The 27,461-nt window shown below is 36.0% G+C and overlaps 1 protein-coding gene across 2 annotated transcripts in view; it reads right to left on the bottom strand.

The window, feature by feature from the left end:
• Nucleotides 1-27,461, bottom strand: part of CSMD3 (CUB and Sushi multiple domains 3) — a 720,137-nt gene that overhangs the window by 179,551 nt on the left and 513,125 nt on the right. For both annotated transcript variants that reach the window (XM_037381737.1, XM_037381738.1), the window contains 3 exons: nucleotides 25,366-25,504; nucleotides 22,984-23,171; nucleotides 12,443-12,637 (listed from right to left, as the gene is read on the bottom strand). In XM_037381737.1, the coding sequence (XP_037237634.1) occupies nucleotides 12,443-12,637; nucleotides 22,984-23,171; nucleotides 25,366-25,504 (522 nt within the window). The remainder of the gene's footprint in view (nucleotides 1-12,442; nucleotides 12,638-22,983; nucleotides 23,172-25,365; nucleotides 25,505-27,461) is intronic.

Raw genomic sequence — 27,461 nt, 5'->3', positions numbered from 1 at the left:
AAACTGGTAAAAATTAAAATACCCACAAAACTCATTAATTTAACCTAGAGTGCTTTTACTATACCTGGTGGAAGTGGTTCTACATACCAAAGAAATACCATTTCTAATTAAGCCAGTTACATTATTCTGACATTATCAGTAATGTCTCTACTTGATTTTGAATAACAGTGTGGCATGTCAGCACATAATAAGATATTTCAACCACTTGTTACAGATTAACATAAGACTAAGAATGGCCATTTTAATCAACATTATCAACACGGCCTCTTGCATAACATGAAGCACGGACTTTCACCAGTGTTAAAATCCTGAACTCTTATTTGACTGAGCGAAAGAATAGCTATGCATATTGCTTACCTCTTTTATGCGTAGCTTTCTGATTCTACTCTCTCCTGCTATTTCTTGAAAATTTATATTTGAAGCAAGATTACAACTACATTGTTAATTTCAAATGTTTTATGCATATCCATTGCAAATCAAGCTTTGGGTACACATAAGGAAAGCAAATGTCTAGGACAGCAGATAGACTAGGAAGGAGCAGGAGAAACATATTTCTGCAAAAGAGGGAGGTAATGGTTTAAAATTACACAGTCCTGACAGTTTCTGTTCCAAGTGAATACAGTGATGGCAATAAAACTTGGGAAGTCCCCAGCTTCATAGTTTTCATCATACTCCAAAGAACGCCTTTCTTTCAGAGCTGATTTTGTCAACAGAAGTAACGTGACCTTGTAAGTCTGAATGCACATTTAGATGAACATGCTGTCTATGTCTGATATATCCATAAAGACTTTTAATCAAATTTTGAGTCTATCTTCAAATAATTTCTGAAGTACCTAAAATTTCTTTTCTTTAACATGTTTAACTATGTGTCTCTTAGTTCTGCTCTTTTTTATAATCTCTACCAATTTTCTAACTGTGGAAACCGAGCATATGCTCATCATGGCAGATTTTTGACATGTTCATCACCTTCCACTACTCTGATAGAAAAGCTAATTTAACCTTAGGTTCAATATTTCTACTTCATATCTAGGCTCTTTCAGAACTACACAGAAAAGACTGTCTCATCTTAGCAACTTTCTGTGGTTCTGTTGATTGATTTTCTTTAGCATCTCTCTTATACAGCTGCTTCAATTTTGACACATTCCTTAGAGCCAAAAAAAATAGTTCTAATACAAGACCTCTCTACTTACCTCAGTAATGTAATATAACAAACATAACAGAACTTTTATTGTCACTTTAATAAATTTCCTGGTTTTCTCATCTTTGAAAAACTGTATTAGTGGTTAGATTAGGTTCATATGTTTTAAGTGTGTTTCTCAAAACCCTGTTGGCCACACTTTTTACTACTCTCTTTTGAACATGCTTTCCTTTACCTAGAATACGTTTTAACTACTATTAGATTCCTTGACCATGTTGTTTCACCACCTCTTTTGGTGATCCCTTTAGATTTTGCTTTTGATTGATGAGACTCTAAAATGGTATTTCTATGTGATTTCCAGGTCACCAGTAAATACTTTCCTTTTTGCTGTTTTCTTCAAATCAGTTCCAATGAGCTTCCTCACTTTAAGATAGCTCCCCAAATAAAGGAAAACATTACTTTTAGGGTTTTTTTTCTTTTCCCTTCCTCCCAGGATATTGAATTTGAGTGCATTATGGACACATTCTGACCACAATATTGTCACATCACACCACTGAGAAAATCTGTTCTGCTTTAGGCCAGCTGTTTCTCTATTCATTTCATACTTTCACCTTAATGCTGAAAAAAAAAGATGTTAACTGCATCACTAATATTTGAACTGAGAATAATTAAAAGATCACTGCAATGTTCTCTGACCTTCAGTTACTTATATATACTCTCAACTATAACTCTAAATATAGCTTAACATCTGAATACATATTTTATTAAAAATTCACTCATGAACCAGACTAGTGTGTTTCCTGGCATGCTATTTAAGTAAAGCTTTAAAGTACCAACTTAGTGAATAATTGTTCATCAAACAGTAGAAAAACATAAAATGAAGTACAATACAAGAGGGACAGCAATGTAACATTTTAAATGCCTAACAACAAAATAAATTTGGTGCTAGCTGGAGTACACAAATGTGTGTTAAACAGAGTTGTGTTTCATTATATTAACTTCTGTAAGCATATAGCTACACTTCAGGATAAAAGGATTAAAAAAAAAATGGTTCCAGCAAATACATAAGAATTAGAAGTTATGTTGTGGAAGATACTGTTCCTTCAAAAGACTGTGAGATCACAAAAAAAGCTGTTACACATGCAGCTTCTGAGTGAAACATCAAGAAACATGAGACCTTAATAGAGGTGGCTATCCTCTTTAAGCTGGATGATGATCTTGCTTACCATTGCTATAGTAGGTTGACTAACTATTGTATGTAGCCCAGTCAAGATGGAAAGGAACAGTGAATTCCATTTTAAAACAGTGCAGTCTCTTAATTGCAGGTTGTTCTATTCCACAGAACCCTTTCCTAGTCCCACTGTGATAGTCAATGCAAAGATAGCAAAATTTGTGTAAAGAATGAAACATGAGCCTCATACATATAACCACCAAAACAGCCCACCTAATAAATCCTCCTCTAGTTGAGTGGATTATTGAAGTCTTATTAGACAAGTGAGGACCTTCAGACTGCTGCCCAAGTTTAAGTTAGAAACATGCATATTTATCAGGTACAGCCAGTGCAGATGACTGGATTTGTTTCTTTAATTCCAGTTATTAATTAATTCACTTACCTTGATTACTGACTAATACTGCATAATCCTATCCTATGTCAGTGTCTTCCAGTCTTTGGAAACCAGAACAGGAAAATAAATATTTTCTTTTATGTGCAAAGAAATGGTAGGGATTTATTTTTTTTCCTTCTAAAAACAGAATACCCTGCAGCTATCTTGTCTGTTCTAAAAAATCTTTAAAGAAAAATCTGTATCTATAAGGTTAATGCTTTGTGCTGGTTTTGGCTGGGATAGAGTTCATTTTCTTCATTATACCTAGTATGGGGCTATGTTTTGGATTTGTGCTGGAAATAGTGTTGATAATTCAAGGAGGGTTCCGTTGCTGCTGAGCAGGGCTTACCCAGAGCCAAGGACTTTTCTGCTCCTCACCCCACCCCCACCAGTGAGTAGGCTGGGGCGCATAAGAAGCTGGGAGGGGACACAGTTGGAATAGCTGACCCCAAGTGACCAAAGGGATATTCTGTACCATAAGATAACAAGCCCAGCACATAAATCTAAGGGAAGAAGGGGGTGGGGTGGTGGGGTGGGGTGTCAGAGTGGTGGTGTTTGTCTTCCTGAGTCACCGTTATGCATGATGGAGCCCTGCTCTCCTGGTGATGGCTGAACACTGGCCTGCCCATAGGAATGGTGAATTAATTCCTTGTTTTGCTTTGTTTTTGTGTGCAGCTTTTGCTTTACCTGTTAAACATCCTTATCTCAACCCAGGAGTTTTCTCACTTTTACTCTTCTGATTCTCTCCCTCATACTACTAGGGAAGAGAGTGAGTGAGCTACTTTGTGGGGCTTAGTTCCTGATGGGGTTAAACCATGACACAATACAGAATCAAGCACATATTTACTTAACTAGTATTAAAAGCTGTTTTTCTCTCCACCTCAAAATACCTGACAGAATAACCTTTTTTTAAGCAATAATAATGTTTTGCAATCTTCTACTGGAAAATTTGCACATTAAAAGTAAACAAAGAAATATCAATTTTTAACATGCTAAAAAAAAAAAAAATCACATACTTTACTCTGCATTTTCACCTGTGCTTTCTATATGCTCTTACTGCCAAATAAATTAGAAAATGTATTTAGTTAATTTACATATTTTATCATTTACATGCTATTCTCAATAATACTGAAGTTCACTGTTACATTTTCATTACTTATTCATGTTGTTTATGCAAACTAATAGCTGCATCTAAGAAGACATATTTAAAATCATTGCTTGGATATACAAGCTTGATTTCAGATACTTTTTTATAGTAAAAAGTATAAAAAAATAAGGTTAAAAAAATCAAAGTTTATGTAGCTTAAACTATTTTTCCTTTCTAAAATTTCCTTCATTAAAATATGCTTCAAAAAATTGGCAGCAGATTTAGTTCAACAGAAGATGAAGTACCTGGTCTTACAGTGCACTCTAACTAATCCCTTAAATACCTTGGAAATTAGGATTCTCTGGCAGCTGATTTTTATGAGATTGTTGTAACTGACTACTACTCTTCATTTTTTACACTTTATTTACCATTATATTATATTAGTGCTACTTAAACTAAAGCTTGGAATAATTACACACTGCATTTATTATTCAGTGGACATTGTAAAGCATATTATGGATTACAAATGTATATGGAAAAGGTCAGATGCTCAAAGTACTACTTGGTGTGGGTATATATATGTGTCTGTATTTATTTTTAATTGTTTTCTGAGCTTTCTAGAATTATTAACCTTTATAGTTCATTCTGCCAACATTTTCAAACTTCCTCTGATATGAAGAGAACAACAGCTTTAAGAAAAGCTGAGATTTTAACTTAATCACTATGGGGTTTTCAGTTAAATACCAGCTATCTGCATAGCCATATACAAAGATCATATTTTTGTTCCCTATTCCCAAAACCATTTGTGTATTCTACAGTAAGCAGTCAGTGACTTGTCATAGGAAAAATGAGCCCACTATCTTCAAGAAGTGTATACTGAAGACCAAATATCTACTTAATTACTGACAAATCTGCTAGGTGGAAGTTAGTTCTCTTTCTGGCTTTTTGACTTGATAGTTTTTTGTGTACAAAGGTCTTTCACTCAATGAGTATGTTCATACAGAAGGTTGTCTGTAGTGTGGTGTATATCGGTTAAGGTATACTCAGACATAGATGTCTACTCTTTTACTTTCTCAGCAACCTTCAAAGTGCTAAATATTTACATCTACACACAAAAAGTAACCTTAAAATCCCTCCAAAACAGCATTTGATGTATGTTTTAATCTCAAGCAGTATTCCTTCCACACAGTGATTTCAGATATTTCACTACATTATTTCCCATGTTGCTGTTCTAAGTCACACCCTGCTGAGCATGCAAGCACAGTAAATCCTATTCCTGAAGTCCAGATGCAAATGAAAAAAAGATACCTTCCTAGCAATTTCTTTGAATCCCCTCTGGTGACCTTTTAAAAAACCTGTCTCTCTCCACTGACCATGCTGGGAGGAAAGCTTGGAATAGTAAAGCAATGGGAATATATTTGTAAAAAAAAAACAGGCAGTGGAAGCTTGGGAACAAAAATTTAGTATTCAGAAGATATTTCAATCACACAAAATAAAATCCTTTATATTTTCTTTAAAAATCCTTTAATTGCCTTTTCATGTCTTTCCGACTATTAAGACCTAACTTTTCAGAGTATGTAGCGTTTGAGTAGCATTTTACATATTCAAACCACAAACCTAATTGATTTAAATTATACTTTTAAGTATTTGGGTCATGTTCTATGTGATTTTATAAAACAGATGTGTTATTCTGGGCAAAAAGAAAATGAGAAATGCTTTTAAGTAGGCAACATATGACAATTTTAAATAAAGCATGCTGCTAAAGTGGTTAAACTGAACATTACTTTGGAACTATAAAACTGAGTCCCATTCACAGTATTCTTGCAGCTAACAAAGCTGAGTGTTAGTCTGCCTTCTGCAATTGCCTGAGTCATTCCTTACACACCTTCAGACTTTGAAACAGATTACATGGTGGTGGCCCTTCAACTCCTGACTTTAAACATAAACAATTATTTATCATCACTGGATTGAAACAAAACAACTGCTACCACCTCCCACCCAAAATAGTATGTAAGATCACTGTTGAAGATGTTCCAAACACATCTTTACCTGCATGACAGCCTTAATTCTGTCATCAATTAACTTTTCAATGTTAGATTCTTCAGCCTTAAATTTCATTTTTTTGGGAACATAAATACCACAACAGTTTATTACTTATAATGGTATAATAATTTTACACACAGAAATTAATTTTTAATAATTGTTTAATACTTCTGTATACATGCAGGCTATAGGACACTCTCTAATAATAAATGTAATTTTTATTATTTTAAAGGACTACTTTTCCTTCTTTACAGACTTCATCTTGCCTTTTCTCGTGTGTCACTCTGTCCTTCACAACTTCAAGCACAAAGATATACAGTATTAACAGAGTAATTGGTGACATTGCACAGCCACTCGAAGGGGCTATGGTTTTTCCCCCACTCTCTACTGATTTTACAAGTTTTAATTGTAAAAATTTAGGGGAACTATTGAGTAGTTTAAAAATAAAAGCATCAATTTTGTCTTCTTGGTTTGTGGTGTACATTTCATAAAGCTGAATTCTCTACCTGCTCAGAGGTATTGTGCAAGCATGACAGTGCATGATAAAAGTGACAATATGAGGAAAACAATAGTTTAACTTGTATGAATGCTCATTTGAGTAAGGTTTCTGAGATAGTGAGGAAATCTAGTCTGAACAACCTTTCAGTATTGAAAATCCAAGAGCAGGGGACACAACTTGTTCACATGCCCATGGCAATTAATGAATTTCACTCTGTAATATCATTTATCTAGTCATAATTCAAATGTAAAAGTAGTAGGGATAAATTTATTTTAAAGTGTCATGCTTCAAGAGGAGGTAAATGGATACCTCCAATTGCGGCATGACCTATACCACCTGTTCCATGTGTTTTAATGCCTTCAGTACTTTTACAACCTTAATGGAATGCTAAGGTTGATCTTTGCACTCTGCTGCACAGTAACTCTCTCAGTGCTTTTATTCCGTTCTTTATACCATGAACACCAACCATTTAAACTCATGTCATCCTCAGAATTTCTTGCCAAGGACCTTTCCTAACATGAGAAAGATAGACTTTGGACTTCTGAGAATTATTTTCAGATTTTGCAAGAAGTCTCCTTTGGCAATTATAAGCCATCCTGGCTTTGTATCCTTACTGCTTCTCTGCTTCTTTTCTACTATCTCATTCAGTCCTCTGCCATCTCCAAAGTATGAAAACAATATGTTTATTGCACTTAATTCTCTGACGCAGATAACATTATTTTAAAGCAAGTTAACCACACTGAGGAAAAAGCCTCTTTCAGAGAACTGCAGAAGTAAATATCTATCTGGCACATTGAATTAATGAAAAAATGAATTAAAGTATAAGTGCTTTAGCAAAAATTAACTAATGAGCAGTAACTGTAGCCAATCCAAAATAGTTAACTACTATCCATCTACAGTATCGGTGTAATCTAATCCTGAGCTTAGTTAAGTTTTAGATATGCATTCTATCTCTTTATTGAAAACAAGCAGTTTTGTCTAGAAATTTATTTTGTTTCATTGTTGGGTTTTTTTGTTGGGTTTTTTTGTTTGTTTGGTTGGTTGGTTTTTTACTAAAGATGAAAATGTTAAATACCACAGATGGAAGTTAATGACTGTTAGGCTTCTAACAACTGCTTTGTGCCTTTCAAAATCTTCTTTTTTAATTGCTGATACATGATAGTTGAGGATTTGGAAATATAATCAAGCATTCTACACTTGTACTCAAAAAATGCAGAATGGGACAAAAATGTTAATTAAAGTTCCAACTGCTTTCATAAAAATGTTCACATCCACAGTGTTATAAACAGAAAAAAAGCACCTTAATTCTTACATGTGTAAATTAGACTATTACATGGCATCTATCTGATTGTTCTTTTAACATAGCTGAACATTTTTAAGTAATGTAAATTAGATTATCTAGATATTCAACCTTGTCTTTACCTACCTATCATAAATAAAAATCACCCAAGAAAGAACTTAAGCCTAATGTGCCTTACTCTTTTACCTTGTTCTAGTCTTACATGTTTATCTATGACAAGAACAAGAAAAATCTTTATAATATTGTCAATAATGGTGAAAATTATTATATTCATTTTTTTATTGCAACTTGTAATACTATTCAGTCTGACTATGATTTATCATGCGAAAAATTGGCTGACTAAAGTCACGGTTTCAAAAGACCACACTAGTATGCAATAACCACACTAGAATCACAGCTTCTCTATGTAAAAAGTGCATAAAAATGTGACCTTTAAAGCCTCTGATTAAATAATCAATATTGAATGATTGATGAAAAAGATGCCAACATTTATTATATTAAAAAATAATAAATAGTAAGATATGTTTTTCTGTACAGTCTTCCATCCTAGAAGTTTTCAGATATAAACATGATCTGAGCTACCTCACACAGCAGCGACAAGTTAATACAGGTAGAAAGAAACAAAAAAGTCACACAGAAAAATAAGAATTACTGCAAATTAAAGTAAGAGCTACTGTCAGAACCAAAACAAAGTACAGGTACTTCCTCTGAAATTTCAGTTTTCAGGAAAACATTTCTTTGGGAGAAGATGAGGCTGCAGGCTCCAGTTTTCCCAGATCCTAAGAATGCAAATTATCTGCCAGGTGATAGAGCAGGTCCTCTCTCCTTCTTCATAATACCTATGCATCTGGTTTTTATCATGGTCTTTAATCACTAAACCACCATGGCTATATTATGCAATTGTGTACATCAGACTAGGAATTAAGATTTCTTGTTGCAATCATACTTATGAATGTTTCTGTTGCTTTTAAATATCATGGTATGGAATTGCTCTGTGAGAAATCCCAGGACTTTTTTGGTTTTTTTTTAAACAAACGGCAAATAGTACTTATGAATATTCTGAATACTGAGGGTTTGTTACAAGAAAAAACCCAAAACCAAAACCAAATAAATCATAGGCCATCCATGACAATATTTAAGATTTTTAGATGTATCTTTCAGATGGAGATGTTGTGAAGCCTGGATTCAAATATTTCCAAGGATTAAACAATAGACTATAATGAAACATAGAAATATTTTTTAATGATCAATAAATGATTTCTTCTGGTAGGAACTAGGTTTTTAAATACAGTCATAAATGCAATTTCCCACTACAGGGCTTTTTGTTATTCTGTAAACAGTTGTTGTTTGCTACCAAAAACTTAAAATTAACTATAGTTGGTGAAGCTAAGAGAAATCATTAATCATAATCTCTGTCACTGTGATATTGCATCTGCATATGTTAATTACATCCTGTTCTTAACACCCACCATGAAATGCCAAATAACTTAGCATATTAGCCTGGATAATCTTTGCATGTGTTCATAAAAGAATGAAGCCAATGATATAGTCCACTTCCCATACTTGTTAGAGAGGTTCAAGGTCATTTTTAATAATGAATTCAATCAAATGCAAGTCATGTCTAATGCACATAGGACTAAGTCATAAAAAAATATTAGGTGCCTAAAGGTACACTTGCAAACACATCAGCTTTATGTGCTGAGCAGATTTCAGAAAACTAGTCCTCTATGATCCTGAAAGCCTCTGCTCAGCTTTTATCTACCTCCAAAATCATCAGTTATTGACTTTCAGGGTCTGTAGATACTTATATTTTCTGGTTTTGCACATTCCCAGGAAAGTAAGTTTTGAAAGAGTAAGCAATTCATCAGCAAGCTCATGCTGAAGTCTGACCAGACTGAGAACATCAGTGTTCCTTAACAAACATTTCCTATGGGGCTTCATGTACCACAAATTTTCAGAGAATGCTTAAAACAATCCCAAATGGTTGACTTTCCAAAGTAATAAAGCCATGTTCTTAATTTTCTTTTTAATTCTGCATGGAGAATGTATTGTTGCCCACATTTTATGTAAAAGGTTAGACTTCAGAACATGTAAGACTGGTAACTCACTTCTCTATATGGGCCATTCAAACTCATCTACCGTGTCTCAGGAGTATGTCTTAAGCAATGATGTCAAGTTACTCAGAATGGGTATAGAGATAGTACTCTATCCTTCTCTATTGAGATTCTACTATTCAGTGAATATATCCATATTAACTACAAGAAGAGTTTTTACTTAATAGGGTCTGACTTTGGACCCCTGTATCAGTTTCACCATCATGCTATCCATGTTATTTACCTAATAATTTTCTTCATGGAAATGAGCAAATATTACTGACACAAATTCTCTTAGAAGAGAAAAAGCTTTTCTTTGTTCTTCGAACTATACTTTACAACAGCAATTCTGTACATTTTAAAGCATGTTCCTTCAGCCCAGAGAGCTATCTGGAACACTTAAAGTTCTCTCTTCCTTTCCTCTGACCTACTTAGCTCCAAATATGAGGAAAATGAGAATATTAATTTGTAATATTTCTCTTTTTCATATTCTGAGACTATCACTCCCCCTATAAAGCTACACGGCTAAATATGGCTCAAAGGAATTTAAAAGAAGAACCTGGATTCTAAATTCATATTAAAAATGTAAAAGTTCAGAGAGAACGATAGGTAACTTTTTTAAAAAAAGCTTTTTTTACTTCATACCTAAAACATTACAGGTATAAAGGGTGTTCAGTTTCTAATTTTTATTTCTCTTAAATAAGAAAAAAGCACATTTCATTGTAACACTATCAGTTTCAATGGAGTTTCAAAAATACAACTGGCATAATGGAGGAATCTCATTTTTCTACTAAGCAGATTTTTTATGCAGGCAAGACTAGTGGTCAGGAGGTAAAATTCAGCTCTCAAACTATTTCTGCCAGCTCCATGTAATTGAAAACTGATCAACTGATACTGTCTTTCTCATAGCTATACAACTATTCTGTCATTCTTGACGTAAAACAAACAAAAGTGGAAAGAATGGATTACTTAGTAAAAATATATTACATCACACCAACATATATACAAACCTTAAAAAAACTCTGAACTGAAGGAAAAAGCAATAAAAGGAAAACAAGTGAAAATTGTAAAGCTAAGGCATTTTTATGGCACCTACTCTGACATTATATACTAAAGAAGTGTCGGGTTTGTCATCTTTGAAATAAGGCTTTGTTCATCCAGGAAAGAAAATGGTCCTGTTAGAATCAGTGAGAGATACCCACTACTTCTTTTATTATGAGATTTTTTTTTCCTTTTATTAAAATGGCAGTCCTTCAAAGCAAAACACTCCCCCTTTCATGAATGTTAAACCAGATAGCACTGGAAGATTGCTAACTAGATTATAAGAGGCATGAATAGACACAATTATTGCATAATTGATAAAGAAATTCTTCACCTTTCATTACCCATGAAAAACACTTTCCAAAAGAAGGAAATCTTTCTCCCTTCATATACATCAATTTTCCTCACTGACTCCTACCCAGAAAACAACATTTGTATCTCATTTTAAAATGAGGAAGAAACTTTTTACTTCCATTGCACATAGTCTTCAAGTTTGAACAAACTCCCAAAGTTTGCTAGGACCAGTTTTCCTATTTGATGCCACTGAAGTTTGGTGTTCAGTACTGTGACAGTTTTGGTGGACAATGAAAACACTAAAGTTCTTCAACAGCTTGTAATATTGGTAATTCTTTATAGCTGACAATTCTTCTGTTTTGCTGCTATTCCACTATCCACTTTGCAATAGAAATTAAAGTACACATCAAAGAAAATACATATTCTACTTAAAATAAATATATCCAAATTGGAAATTGAAATGAGTTTTTCTTGTCTTCAAATTATGAAAAGGAACTGAAATTAACATAATAATGAGTTTTTATTTTAACTTATAAAGCAAACATTAGTTTTATAATTTGGCATTTTTGTGTTTTTTATTAACATCTGGATACATAGGAGAAATTTTATGCTTAATCTTACTGAATATGTAAGAAGAATACTGGTTTGTAGTTTGCTTTGTTCTGCTTTTTTATGAAGTGGCCCTCAATTGCTGGTGGTAAGAATTAACATCAAATCAGTAAAAAAAATTAAATCTTCTCTTAGAGTTTAAAGCTGAAAATGCTTATATTTGAGACAGTCAGTGGTAATTTAACATAAAGAGAGAAGATTCCTGAAATTAGTGCGTTCTTCATAACCATAGAAGTTTGAATGACTGTATCTTTAGTGCATTTCAAGGCTGAATTTTTCTAGACACCACATGTCCAAAAGGTTAAATGATATATATACAAATATTTCACCTATGTGGTTTATAAACCACTAATAACAAAAAGAAAAAAACATATATTGTGACGTCCAGACTATACCTCAATGCTGTATTTAAATACATATATATGGTATATATCACTATACTCTGCTGAAAATTTATTAATTGAAGAATACAGGTTGGCATAGAGGATGACGTTACTATTAACCTCTATTTGCAATAGTAACTTGTAGGGCTATTTATCCAACGTTACTAAGAACACAAATCAGTATTTATCATGAGTTATTAAATGTTATTTTATTGAATATATCATTGAAAAAGGCTTTGCCCTAAAAGAGAATTTTATTAAAATTGCTCCTAATTTTGTACCTGTTTCTTCCATATGACAAAGCAAGAACAATAACAACGGCAACTATAATAAATGAAAAACTGCTCTTACCATGACAACTGGGCAGGGCTCTGTTCCAGCCAGGTCTTCCATCATCTCCCATGATGCATGTTAGTGTAGAATATCCTTGAAGAACATAACCTGCATCGCAGTAATATGTGACAGTTGACCCCAGTTTATAATCCATACCAAGTCTTGTTCCATTCATTATATTTCCAGGATCAAAGCAAGATTCACGCAGCTTTGCTATAGAGAAAACAAATGCAAACATAATTCTAAATATAACCTAAAATGTTTGTTTTCTCAAGGTCTTCTTTGAACGCCACACACCATGTAGACACATAATGTTCCTTTTTTTTTTTTTTTTAAGAATCCTTCCATTATACATCAAATGTTCTCCCCCCTTCATTTTAAAGACTGTACAAATTACTACATAATGACCAAAACCATGACTCCTATATTTTTCCTAAAGAATTCCTATAGAGCTTCATTACACAGCGTTCACTGTGACTGATGATATAGTTATATAGTTAGATGAAGTTAGATCTATGGATGCCATTCCAGTAGATAAGACACATCCTAGTTTTAAAATCTGTGGTCTGAAAACTGGTAAGTCGAGGAAACCAATATAACTAGTTTATTACAAAATAAAAAGTATACAACCAAGAATTACTTCAACATTAATAACACCAAATTAACATCTATATTCATATATATGATATACTGATATATTTTCGTATAACTTTTTTTTTTCCTCACTGATGGGCAAAGCATGAAAATATTCCTTAAATGTATCACTTTTTTTTGTTATTTATAGCTGTTTCAAAATACTGAAATAGACTCAAACATACATGCATATGCTCTTATCTTTGCTTCCCTCTTCCTTCTATAATGTGAATACTATTATGTTTAATATCCAAGACATAAGAAACTGCACAAAAATAACCACTCAGCACTTTTAATTAACAACGTCACTACACAGAAGGGGAGAAAAGGTAAATATTTTTGAAAAATTTGTAAGTTTTTCCATTAAGGAAAACACAGTAATTGTGTCAGGACATGGTGGAAGCTAGAATGAATCTGATGATTCTGTGCTATGCAAGATAGAGTTTGGAATAATAAATGTTATGAAGACCAGACTTTCTTCTTTACCAGGTAAGGGTGTTGTGGACAAGATCAATAGGGAACACATACTTTCTGCAAGATCAGTGCCAACTTTCTAATACATCAAAAGAAGTTTGTTTTTTGTTTTTTTTACCAGGCATATTTGCACTGTGGAACTTTCTGCTTCAGGTAGTTATGGTTGCCAAAAGTCTATATGAAATTTGAAATTCCTGGAAGGCTATTTAAGACCTTTAAATACAAAGACACTTATCTGATTCTGGCAGTACTTAAGATGAAGCTTCTGAAAACTTACAGATAACAGGGAGCAATGCTTACATATTTGACTTTTATATAGTTTAGCCACATATCAACTATTGGTGACTACTAGAGACAAGCTAATGAAGTAACTAGATTTTTGGTTTGATCCCCTAAAGCCATTTTTATGTTGTAGTATTTCTGAGAGGAGAGAAAGAATTACACTGCAAAACCATAAAAATACATTTGAAGATGGAAGCACAGAATGATTATTTTGAAATTTCCACTTCACATCTGCCAAAAGAATGTGAAAATCTCCTGATTCGGTTAAAAATTTATTAGGATTTGCATATCTCATCTACAGAGCATGCTTCTGGTATGAAAAACAGTACAATAACAAGTAATAGTTACATCACATAAGTAATTATTAAGAACAGGTATTTGATATCCACATTGATTCATTTAGGTAGTTGTAGTGTATATAAAATTTTACAAGCTTCAAGAAAAACAGCAATTACTTCTCTGATAACTTTTGATCCAGTTAAGGCTTCTGAAACAGAGGCTGAAAACAAGCTAGCTATGTGCTGCTGCAATCTCGAGTTCAGCAAGGAAGTCTCTGTTGGCTAACTATGGTAATGATGTCAAAACCCTCTAGAAAAGTACTGTCTAAATGCATGGAAAACAACATGGAAAACCAAGAGAAGCAGGTGCTTTGTCTAGAACATCACCCCTAAGCCTCAAAGAGAACAAAGCCATGATAAGCTTCTTAAAAAAATATTACAGACATAGGTAACTATAGCAAACATTCTATACTTATTCTTCAGAGCACTTATTAGAACTATTAAGAAGATCCTCCATTACAAAACAGAAATGAAGGGAGGAAGGGAAGAATAAAACCCAACCAGAAACATGATTACAGACCAGACCTTTGGCATGGCTCAGGTCTGAGATTTGTATCTGAAAAACATGACCTGCCAATGAAGTGCAACTTGTGTACTACTGCCACTTAAAATAGGATTAGTGTGCATCCAGGACACAACTGCAGATGCTCAATTTGTGTGAAAAAATCCATGGAATCAGAACATTTTAGGTTGGAAGAGATGTAGTTCCCCACACAAAGCTGGGCCAATTTGATGTTCAGGCCTTTGTCTGTCCAGTTATGATTTCAAAGGATTCAGATGACAAGATCTCAGGGCAAGCAGTTCCAATGTCTGAGTACCCTCAGAGTGATTTTTTTTTCTTTCCCCCTCAATATCTAATTGAAATTTCTCTAGTTGCAACTTGTGCCCGTTATCTCCCATCTTATCACTACATGCTCCTGAGAAGAGTCTGGTTCTGCCTTTTCTATACATTCTCATTAGGTAGTTGAAGCAAACACAGTTCCCTCAGCCTCTCTGTATGTTAGATGGTGCACCCTTCTAGTCATCTTGGTGACTCTCCATTGTACTGGACTTATTTCTCTGTGTCAAAATTGTTGCAGCACTGGTGAGCCCTTAAATGTAGTCCTGGTGTGATCTTAGAAGATCCAGAGGAAAAAAATTACTTGCCTGGATCTGCTGATTCCACTCCTGCTTCTGCTGAGTTAATTTAGTCCATGACTTTGGGCTCCATCTGTCATAACAGTCCTTCAGGGCAGGAGAGATGGTGTGTAGTGGTAGACTGTTGCATGCTGAAACCAGTTCTGGTTCCATCAAAATTAATTCTTCATTAGTCTGGGTGATTCTTACTGTAATACTGTTGCTATGGCATATAGCAACCATAGCAGTGATGACATACAGTATTATATAGAAATTAATATCATACAATTCAAATCATTAGCTGTTCTCACCCAGAATCAAATCCCCTTGAGACACACATTGGACTGCCCAGTCCTTCTGCATTACCCAAAATGTGCACCCAGGTCCTTGAGCAAAAGCAATCCCATGGATAAGTCTGCCTTTGCCCGAGGCAGGAATTTACCAGACTGTTTTCCCCAGCATATTTTTATGTGTACTGCAGGAACTTTATCCCCTTCTACAGTACTTTTAAGTTTTGACTGGGAAGGGCCAGCTCAGCTGGCAGATCCTCTAGTGTTGACTAACAAGGTGACTTTTGCTAAATTTGGAGGTCCTACCGCCCACTGCCTTTAGCGTAGCCTTTAACAGTCTACTGTATCGTTCAGTTTTCCCAGAAGTTGCTGCATGATAGAGGATGAGATATACCCACTCAATGATATACTCTTCATCCAAGTGCCTATGTGGTTGTTTTGGAAATGAGTCTCACTGTCTGACTCAATTCTTTCTGGGGTACTGTGTCACCATAAGGCTTGCTTTTCAACGCCCAGGATAGTGTTCTAGGCTGTGGCATGGGATATGGGATATGTTTCCAGCCATCCAGTGGTTGCTTTCACTGTTGTAAACTCATGGGATTAGGGTACACACTATGCACTGGGGTCCACCAGAGCCTTATACACCTGTGGGTCTGATGTGCCAGCCCATCAGATTCACACAGTCTAATAAACGTGGTTGTTCCCTTCCTCTACTTGGCTGGAGGCAGGGCCCCTCTAGTCCTGGTCATGGTATGGTTACTCTCTTCTTGTAAACAGGAATCAGGAGTCTCTTCATTAAGACTGGTTGTAAGATCAGCCCTTCTACTCTGTCTGGAGAACTGCCCACTGGAAAATAGAGCAGCAATTCTCCTGGAAGAACCCCTTTTAGTGATTGGTTTTCCTTGCAACTCACATACCCGTGCCACTAGGGCCGACACAGATTTTCCATCCCATTTCCTCATGTCCGCTCTGTGGTCATGCAGGTAAAACCATAGGGTGACTCGTGGTATGTACGCATTATATCCTCTCTCTTGAGCACAGGAACACCTACTGCTAATAGCTGAAATAACTGGTCTGCACAGGTGAGGAGTAGGACGTATCCTCTTTGAATTGCTGGAACTCTCAGGACAGTTTATCTACAGCCAAGATGCAGGCCCATAGGAATGATGAGAGACTTTCTTCGTATCGTGGGAGTTGCCCAGCCAATGCATCCACTGTTTGTACCTCTCCATCTTTCCAGGTCATTACTGCCAATGAGTAGGCATGCAATGACAGTGTGTGCTATGTACAAACTTCCACCACATGGGTTGTGTGCAGTGGACTAGTTCTTGATCTTAGGTTAACTGCTTGTTTGACAGGTCATGATAGATCACCTCCAGCACAGCTAATTCCCTCAGATACTGGATACTTCTCTCTGTGGTGGTCCACTCACCTTGGTGACATATGACATCTTCCCTGAAGGGATACCTTTCTTTCACACCTGACAGGCATCACCTCCAGAGGCTGAGGGCTTGTGCCCCTTTTCCAATTGATTTTTCAACGCCCCCTTCCCTAGAAAAGGATCCCAGCTGCTTGGCTTCCCTACCCTCTAATTCCAGGCTACTGTCCCCATTATGCTAGCACTGGAGGAGCCAGGTGACAATGTGCTTGCTTGGATGATGGCTGAAATCTTTTCACATATCTCACAGCTTGGTTAGGGATAGGGGTTAGGTGGTTATCACCTCGTTTATAAGTTTTGCTTTTTACTCTTCCTCTTCTGGTGACGGCCCTGATTCAGAGCATCTGCCTCATCCACTTCTTCCTCCTTCCCCCTTCTTAGTAGGAGTTCTCTCCCTTACTAAATGAATTTTCACATCCAGTATTCCTTGTGTATAGCGGTGACTAATATCAGCGCAGGTCGGTCCTCTGGTTCTGCTGTAGAACTGGTTCCCTGTCATGGGGGTTGAAGTAACTGCCGTGCCTGTCACTTTGTCATCAGATCTAGATACCTTCCCTTCCCCTTGAGGGTAATGAATACTGTTGAACAGGGCTCAGTAGGCATGGGCCAGGCCCCAGCACATTGCAGTGATTTGTGTCTCTGGAATTGTCAGGGTGACAGCATACATTTTCCAAATATTTTACTAGTTTTTCAGGATTCTGCTCTTGTCGGGGGGGGTGAAATTCCAAAACACTGGAAGTGTCCACTGTCCTAGGCACTTGCCCATACTGTCTCACACACCCTGCCACTCATAACTATCCAGCCTTGGGGAATATCTCTGGGTGGTACTCTTAAACAGTTGTTTAACCTTAAACAAGACCTGAAACACAGTCAGGAGACACAGCATTATGAACATGCTGGTTTGAATTTCCCAAGGATATTCAAAATGCTCAAGAGCTATTGTAACTAGCCTGGAGAAGAAGGGGAAGGTGAAGGAGAAAGGGAAGGTGAAGGAGTGAGGTAGTGTCCCCTCCTGCCGCCCCCATAGATTGACTCTCCACAGAGAAAAGGTAAAAGGTGTAATTATTAATACTTTGTGACAGATGGTTCGCAGAGTACAGCAATGACAGCAATACTGAGTACAAATACCAGACTAGTCTCATGATCAGTAATTTTATCATATCATAAGCCAGTGTTAAACAGTACAGCAAAATGATAACCTTAATTCAGCCCCCAGTGGTGACAAACAGCCGAACAGGGAACATACACAGCAAGTAAGGTGTCACATAACACAACTCTGAGAACAAGTGCAACAATTCTGAAAGCAAACAAATCAACATTCTGTGACCAGTAACTATTAATCTAATATAATGAATGCTTATAACAAATTTGCTTTAACATGCTCTGGTCAGACCAGTTGCCATTTCAACCCTTCAAGCCTCACACTGAGCACCAAAACAGACTGCTGTGGTTCAAGCCTGTCCAGCAACTAGGCCCCACACAGCCGCTCACTCACTCCTCCCTGGTGGAGGATAGGATATGACAAGGATAAAAGTGAGAAAACTCATAGGTTGAGACAAGAACAGTTTAATAATTGAAATAAAATAAAACAACAATAATAACAATAATAGCAATAATAATAATAGGAATAATAATAATAATAATGATGATAACAATAATAGGACTACTACTACTACTACTACTAATAATAATAATAATACAATTGTAATGAAAAGGAAAATCACAAAAAGAGAGAGAAATAAACCCCAAGAAATCAAGTGATGCATGTGGAATACAATTTCTCACCACCAAGCAACCAATGCTCACCCTGTTCCTGAGCAGCAGCCCCCCAGCCAGCTTTCCTGCCAGTTTATATGGTGAGCATGATGCCGCATGGTATGGAATATCCCTTCAGCCAGTTTGGGCCAGCTGTCCTGGCTGTGTCCCCTCCCACCTTCTTGTGCATCTCCAGCCTCCTTACTGGCAGAGCAGCATGAAAATTCCTTGACTTAGTGTAAGCACTGCTCAGCAACAACTAAAACATCAGTGCGCTATCATGTTATTCTCATCCTAAACACACAATCCAAAATAATACTATAGAAGATACTAGGAAGAAAATTAACTCTATTCCAGCTGAAACCAGACCATTTGTAAAAGGCTCCTGTTAGCCTAACTCTCCAGCCTCATAAGATGCCTTTGAATAGCAATGCAACCTTCCAGAGTATGGACATTACCCCCAAACTGATGTTGTCAAAAAACTTGCTCTGTCCCATAATACAGGTCATCAATAAAGAGAATACTGCCCACATTATTAGTCAAAATTAACCTAGCCAAGAGTCTGAGCTCAGCAGTTTAGTCAATTTTCTACCCACATTATCATCTGCTTATCTCAAAGTTGTGCTCTCAGGATACTGGGGAAGAGTTTGTCAAAGGCCTTTCTGAAATCAGGGTATCCAATATCCACTACTCTCCCCCTGTCCACACAGCCTTTCATCTTCTCATACACAGTGAGGTGTTGGTTTTACATGGTTCCCCATGGTGAACCCATGCAGATTGCTCCCAAACAGCTAATTGTCCTTTGTTTTGGAAATAGTTTCCAGACAGATTGACACCATAATCTTTCCAGGAACTGAGTTTTAAATGACCAGCCCTCTCTTTCCTCAGGTCCTCTTCTTGCTATTCTTTAATGTGCACATGGTATTTATCTTTTCTATTTACCAGGATCCACCCTGACTGCCTTGACCTTTCAGAGATGACCAAAAGCAGCTTTGCAGCACCAGCTTCCTCAACACTCTTTGGTGCATCTCATATATTCCAATGGAGATATGTACAGCCAGATGGCTTACCTGCTTCCTCACTCTCTCTTCCTCCACTGTGGGTTGTGCTGCACTCCCACATAACCTACTAGTAGGTTCAGGAAGAACTGGAGGCAAAACACCAGTAAAAAACAAGGCAAAAAGGTATTAAGTACCACAACCTTTTACATTTTTTTTTCATTGGGTCCTCAGCCCCAATGGTGAATAAACATTCCAGTAGAGCATTCGCCCAAGTAAGCTAGGGGACCACCTGCATCAAAAAATTGTCATGAACATACTCAGATCCCTTGGAGTTCTTGTCATCAACCACATCATCCTTGCAGCAGCTGTCGGGGTGGTTAAAATTCTCTGTGAGTACCAGGGCTCCGCTTCTTCCAGGTATCATCTAATTTCTCTTGGCCATCTGGTCTGTGTCAGGTGCCTATACCTGACAACAATATCATTTCTAGTTAATTTCCTCAACTAATCCAACCATTCTCTGCTCTTGAAAATGTTAATGATTCACAGAATGGCAGCTCTTATTCAAAGTAGTTTAGAACTTCTTAGGTGTACACCTTAAATCAATTCTTAACCTTTCTCTGCCTTTTCCTTCCTATTTATGATATATCACACCATTAATAACTCCTCCCTGAGGTCTGCTGTTCTGTACATTCCCTGTCTAGTCACACACTATAAGTAAATAAAAGACACTTGGCTCATAATACATTCTGTTAAGAGTCTTTTCCTCAATAACGTAATTAGTCATTTTGGCTAAAATAAATGCATGTAATCTTTCTATTGCAGATATCATGTTTACATTATTTTGATACTTACAATCCACCATGCAAGAAACCAACAAAAAATTGTTAAAAATCTTTACAACTGTTCTTTTGACAACTAATAAGAGTTCTATCACTTTCAAATTTTAAGACATAGAATCACAGAATCATTTAGGTTGGAAAGGAACTTTAATATCATTGAGTCTTACAATAAACTTAGCACTGTCAAGTCCACTGTTAAACAATGTCACTAAGTGCCACATCTACGTGTCTTTTAAATACCTCCAGGGATGGTGACTCAACCACCTCCCTGGGCAGCCTGTTTCAATGCTTGAAAACCCCTTCCATGAAGAAAATTTTCCTAATATCCAACCTAAACTTCACCTGGCACAGCCTGATGTCATTTCCTCTTCTATAGCTTGTTACTCAGGAGAAGAGACTGACACCCACCTGCCTACAACCTCCTTTCAGATAGTTGTAGAGAATAATTAGGTGTTTCCTGAGTCTCTTTTTCTCCAGACTAAACATCCCCACTTCCCTCAGCCATTCCTCACAGGACTTGTTCTCTAGACCCTTCACCATCTTCGCTGCCCTTACTTGGATGTGCTCCAGCACCTCAATGTCTTGTAGTGAGGAGCCCAATACCTAACACAGTATTGGAGGTACAGCCTCAGAGTAAGTGTTCTTATGATACTCCTAAAGTTTAGAAGGACAGCGTCATATTTAGTAGATAGACCCTATAAAAATGGAATATTTCACTGAATAAACTGGTCTTCTGTTTAAGGGATTTTGGGCTGTCCAAATTTTAAACCTTGAAATTTTTTAATGGGAACTAAAATACTTCCTATTGTTTATGTCTCATTGTTACAAGGTAGATGTTTAGATGCATACTCTAGACACTCTGAGAAAAGCAGGAGCTCTAACCATACCAGCTGAACAGGGAAAATTAGGGTTAGGTTGTTTCTTTTTCCAAACTTTCCCCTCACTTACATATACACACACAAATACATAACTTAATGCCTGCATCCTCCCATTACTTTGATCTCCAGTGCCTTTACAAATGTGATGAAAATACACATAATTTCTTTTGCACCATGACTCCTGGAAGCAGAAAAAGAAATAGACCATCTTGGTGGCACATGCAGGCTAGCAATAGTGTCAGAAATAAGTGTTCTGCCTTGATTCCAAAGTACAGCGCCTTGCTTCTTTGCTTAAACCTAGATGAATGAGAAAAGATTGTCCCCCCTAATGAGTATCCTTCATACTTGGATTAGTGGATGGGAGAAACCATTTAATTCCATAAGACTGTGTTCAACAGCAGAGCAGAAAAAGATTGGCCCCTTCAAAAGACCAATATACTTTCTTGTATTTTAGAAGTTCTGCATCCCTGAACTGCTTTCTACAACACCTCCATCTGCATTTATCATTATTCAATTCAATTGAGAACGAAGGAGAAATATTTTTAAGTGATTTGGAAGAGTACATACATCTGTGCTCACCATCAATGTGCTTGAGAGCTACTTGTAACTTCTTAGGAACAGCTCATACCTGTGGAGACAACTTCCTTTACATCTGTAGAATCCAATGACTTCAGGAAAGTAAAAGGAGACTTTGTGGGTTTTCAAAGCAACAAATGCATCAAAATTTGCCTTGTATATTTTGCATCTACTAATTGCTTTCAGAATAAATGCAAGAGAAAATCAGTCCAAGGAGGTTAGGATCTATATTGCCTCTGTGTTAGCAACATTTGTATTTTCCTTCTTATTGTCCTTAAAGAGCATTGGATATTTTCATATTCATTTAGTATCAAATATTTCTGTTTCTTGAGCCATGCAGAGGCAGTTATAAAAACTGCCATAGATTTTTAATTTTGCAAGCCTGCATTTTCTTATTTACTGTGTTAAGACCGCGGACAGATCTGTCTGAAATAGGTAGTTCCACCATGGCATAGCATTCAAAGGGCTAGCCAAAATATTTTTTTAAGTTTCAGTATTGGTCTCCTAGATTCTAGCACATCGTTTCATATACATGTTTCATATTCATGCACATATACCAACATGCCCTACTGTGTAAAAGAAAAATAAAAATAAATTATATTCTGGAAAAAAACCCAACATTAATATATGTGCTGTTAAGTTTTGTCACAGCATCATCATTTTTTAAATCTTTAAACGCTGTCTGATTATTTTTTTTTCCTTTGGAATCATGCATTTAATATAATCATATATCAGCTAAATGAAATTATACAAGAAGCTTTATCTTAAATTAGTACTCTTATAACATTGTATTTTATATGCACAGATAATACACAGTATCATACTATTAAAGAAAAGCAAAACAACACCTGGAATAAAACTATGAAAAATTAAAGCATATGAAAATTTACACTCAGGCATTGAACTTTTTTAATAGAAAAGGAAAATAATTTAATTTACCTTTGTACTCTAGATGGAATCCAGTAAAACTAACAGATCCATCACTCCGAAAAGCCAGATGCATGGTATTTGAACTGCTTTCTATCCTCTCTGGCAGCTTGCTATCTTGAAAGCTCCCAATCAGTGGGCTATTGCTGTCTGGCCCATCATAGATATACAGAAAATCATAATTTGGTTCTATACTGAAACTGTAGAATAATAATAAAAAAGAAATATTAGATACAATATACTTTGCCTAACATTTTCACTCCTATTAGCTTAAATAAAAGTTTAGTATCACTGTCTTCACAAAAGGAAGAAAAAACTTTCACTGACAAAATAATGGTTTGTAGAATTGTTTTATTAAAACACCAAGAGAAATACCGTATTTATTGGTTCTCTGGTTAGAAACAGTATTTTGATGCTAGCTAGAAAAAAAAAGTCAACTTTTTTAATAGGAAAAAAATATTTCTAAAGCTTTAGAGAAATAAATGACATAGATCTACAGGAACCTTTGGTAGAAATGCTTTGTGATACAATGCAGTCAGCTGCAGAGTAGACTGTACACAGCTTCTAGTAAGACTGAATGCTTACACATAGCCGGGGATGACCATTCAGTAAGCCCAAGACCAAGAAGCATTCTGTCTATAATCAGTTAAAATGAAAAGGTGTAGTATTGAAAGTTCATTTTTTTCTTTTTAACTAAATTTTAGTTAATTTAAAAAAAATACTTAATGTAGTTAAGTATGTAACCACAGTTAATTAACTAATTGATTTAGTTAATTTTGAACTTAATTTTAGTTAAGGGCAGAAAGTTAACCAAATTTACTTATAAGATTGTCCCTGTACACAAAAAGTTTTAAAAAAGAATGAAAATCCAACCACTCAAATTATTTTTCTCTATTTAATACCAGCTGCTGTTTAAAAAAAATGTTGGCATCGAAGACCTGATGCAGCTCCTTCAAAGGAAATAATTTTTAACCTTTGGATTATTTCAGAAATACTTCTTTACAAAAGAAATGCAAAGGTCAAATGTCACAGCTTCAATTTTTAAAGTGCCAGAGTTTGTCTTGGCTTTAAAATGGTCAGCTGGAGAAGTCCCAGTCAAAAGCATATTTAACAGTACTCAGTGGAGTACCCAGAATTAAGTTTATAAAGGAAGGGGTTTTTCTCACTCTGGAACAGTTTCTTGTCATAAGTGAGTCAAGTCTCATAAGTATGTAATCTACTTTGACCAAGACTAAGCTTGTCAGCTTCCGTCAAGAATCATGACAATTGTCCATATTTTAAGAACAATTTGGCAATATTTGGCATCTATAAACTGTTCACATGGTATAGAGTCACACTATAAAATACTGTTTTTATTCTAAGATGGAAGATCTCTTTTATATATATATATAAAAATGTACAATATAAAAAAGCAGAATATTCTTAAGTATTTTGAGATTACATTTCACACACAAAAAATGTGCTACTGCACATTGCTTAGCAATTTACAGCATTCTGAAATCACTAATAAAATAGTTAAATTGTTAACTATGTATATATAATTGACAAATTAATTTGCTTGGAAGGAATTCTTCAAAACACATACTATATCACTGAGCACTGCAAACAGGCAACTATATGACCTACATCACTGAACAAGTCATCACATTATCACTGATCAGAACCATAAAGCTACTACTAGAGAACATCCAGCATAAGAAGGACTTAAATTTGATGAAACATTACAATTCTTAACTTTTCTGTGACATCATCATATGCCCCAGTTGGGACACATATTTTCCACACATAATATATATATTAATTTACTTTATAGTTACATACATTGAAGACAGCACAAATTCCTCTGTGGATTTTATTAAGCTCAATTTAATCTTGCATTGTGATAAAGCAAAATGCTAAAACAATTCCATCTAATAACCAGATCAACAGTAAGTATTCTGTTGAAGTATCCTGAAATGATACTGACTAATAAAACTAAATTTAAAGACCACTTTTGAAATTTTGCTTAAATAGCAGGTGATGGTCTCATACAAAATATGATGAATCAATAGGTTCATCACTCCAGCCTTCTGGGCTGGAGAAAATTCAATGAGTTGCTCCATGCTGCTTTCTCAGGAAGAGAATCTTGGTAAATTGAGCACCATCCACTTTCACATTAGTTGGTGTAAACTGGGAGTACTTTTAAGTAAACAGGAGCAATGAGTTCCCAAGCTCCACCTCTATGTGTACTGAACACTCTAATGTAATTCTTGTGATTGCTAACAAAGATATGATTACTTACCACTTAGATAGTTATATTAAGTACACATATGCTACTCTACAAAACTCTGAACAACTGCTAATAATAAAGTTATGAACATGACTTCAAAAAATTATGAGCAAGTAGCAGTTTACCTGATAAATGCCAATGATATAACATAATCATTATTAACAGTGATAGTCCAGTCACAATCTCTGCTGTGGGGATAAGGATGAGGGAAGTTTGGTGAAAGTATAAAACCTGATGAGCCAGTCAAGTTGCCTCCACAGGGAGCTGTGAATAAAAATAAATTGGAATTGAGGAAAGAAAGTAAGAGAAAAAGAAGCAAGTACCAGCAATCTGTTCACTGACATTTAATGTCCTCCAAAAGTTAAACAAGAAACAACTGAAGTATTTACAAAGCTTTAATAGAAACAAAAATGTATTCATATTTCGCCTTAGACAAATACTAATACTCCTAAGTGAAGCACTTGTTTTTGAACTCTCTGTCCTTTTATTTGCTTGTATAACATCACGTCAAGGTCAAGGCTTTTCTGAAAAAAACTGTGAACTTGAAAAATGCTCTGGCTGCAGACATAAAAAGACTTGACTGGATAAGATTTCCACTTTCTATTTGTTGTTAAAAGCATTCTAAAAGAAGGTTCTTAGGTTATGAAATATGATCTACTTACACTGATAATGCAAGTACTTGCATTTTCACCAGACAGCAATGATTAGTAATTTGGATCAAAACTGATACAATATAAATTAAATTCAATAAAAACACTCCAGTAATGGCAGTTTTTAAATTCAGAGATACATAAAATCTCTTCCAAGCACCCGCAGAACAGAACACACATATTTCTCCATGTGATTTTAAGGTTTCTAAATAAGTGTGTGTTTGTGGTCCAAAAATACAAAAAGTTAATAAAAAGAATGAAATTATTACTACCCTCATGAAGTTTTGTACTTCAGCATTCTTTGTGACTTCATATAACAACACGAGAAAAAGCATGTTTCCTAAAGATCTTTTCTGAAAGAACTTAAATTTTAATCAAAAGATTCTAGCTAATATTTATAAAGATATTATTTTGAAAAATTGAATTCTGCAAAGTAATCATCTGCAGCAGCAGGGAAAGGAGCTGATGACAGAATAACAGAATGGTCTGGGTTGGAAGGGATGTCTGGAGATCATCTAGTCCAAACCTCTGCTAAGCCATGTTCACCTAGAGCAGGTTGCACAGAATCACATCCAGGCAGAGTCTGAATGTCTTCTGAGAAAAAGACTCGACAACCTCTCTGGGCCAGGGCCCTGTCACCCTCAAGGCAAACAAGTTCTTCTTCCATTCAGTTAGAACTTATTGTGTTTCCCCTTTATGCTCTTTGGACCTTGTCCTGTTGCTGGGTACCACTGAAAAGAGCCTGGCCCCATCCTCTTGACACTCACCCTTAAGGTATTTGTAGACATTGATAAGATCCCCACTCAGTTTCCGCTCCTCCAGGCTAAACCAGCCCAGCCCTCTCAGCTTCTCCTCATAAGGGAGATGCTTCAGTCCCCTAATCACTTTTGTAGCCCTCCGCTGGACCCTCTCCAGTAGCTCCCTGTCTCTCTTAAACTGGGGAGCCCAGAATTAGACACAGTACTCCAGGTGCAACCTCACCAGGGCAAAGTAGAGGTGGAGGATCACCTCCCTCAACCTGCTGGCCATGCTTCTCCTGATGCACCCCAGGATCCCAGTGGTCTTCTGGGCTACAAGGGCACCCTGCTCTAGTTTTCTGTAACAGAGATTCTGTGAGCTCAAAGGTTATTTAAATCACTTACAGAATCATAAAATAATTTAAGTTTGAAAATACCCTTAAGACCATCAAATGCAACTATAAACCTAACACTGCCAAGTCCACCGTTAAACCATGTCCCTAAGTGCTACATCTACACGTTCGTAAAATACCTCCAAGGATGGTGACTCAACTACCTCCCTGAGCAGCCTATTCCAATGCTTGACAACCCATTCCATTAAAAAATTTTCCTAATATACAATACAAACCTCCCTTGGTGCAACTTGAGGCCATTTCCTCTTCTGTTGTTCGTTACTCAGGAGGAGAGACTGACCCCACCTTGCTACAGCTTCCTTTCAGGTAGTTGTAGAGAGCAGTAACATCTCCCTGAGCCTCCTTTTCTCCAGGCTAAACAACCCCTGTTTCCTCAGCTGCTCCTCATAAGACTTGTGCTCCAGACCCCTCACCAGCTTCA

Source organism: Falco rusticolus, chromosome 3, assembly GCF_015220075.1.
Source record: "Falco rusticolus isolate bFalRus1 chromosome 3, bFalRus1.pri, whole genome shotgun sequence".
NCBI classification, from domain to species: domain Eukaryota; kingdom Metazoa; phylum Chordata; class Aves; order Falconiformes; family Falconidae; genus Falco; species Falco rusticolus.
This window is presented reverse-complemented; position numbering and strand designations above follow the sequence as displayed.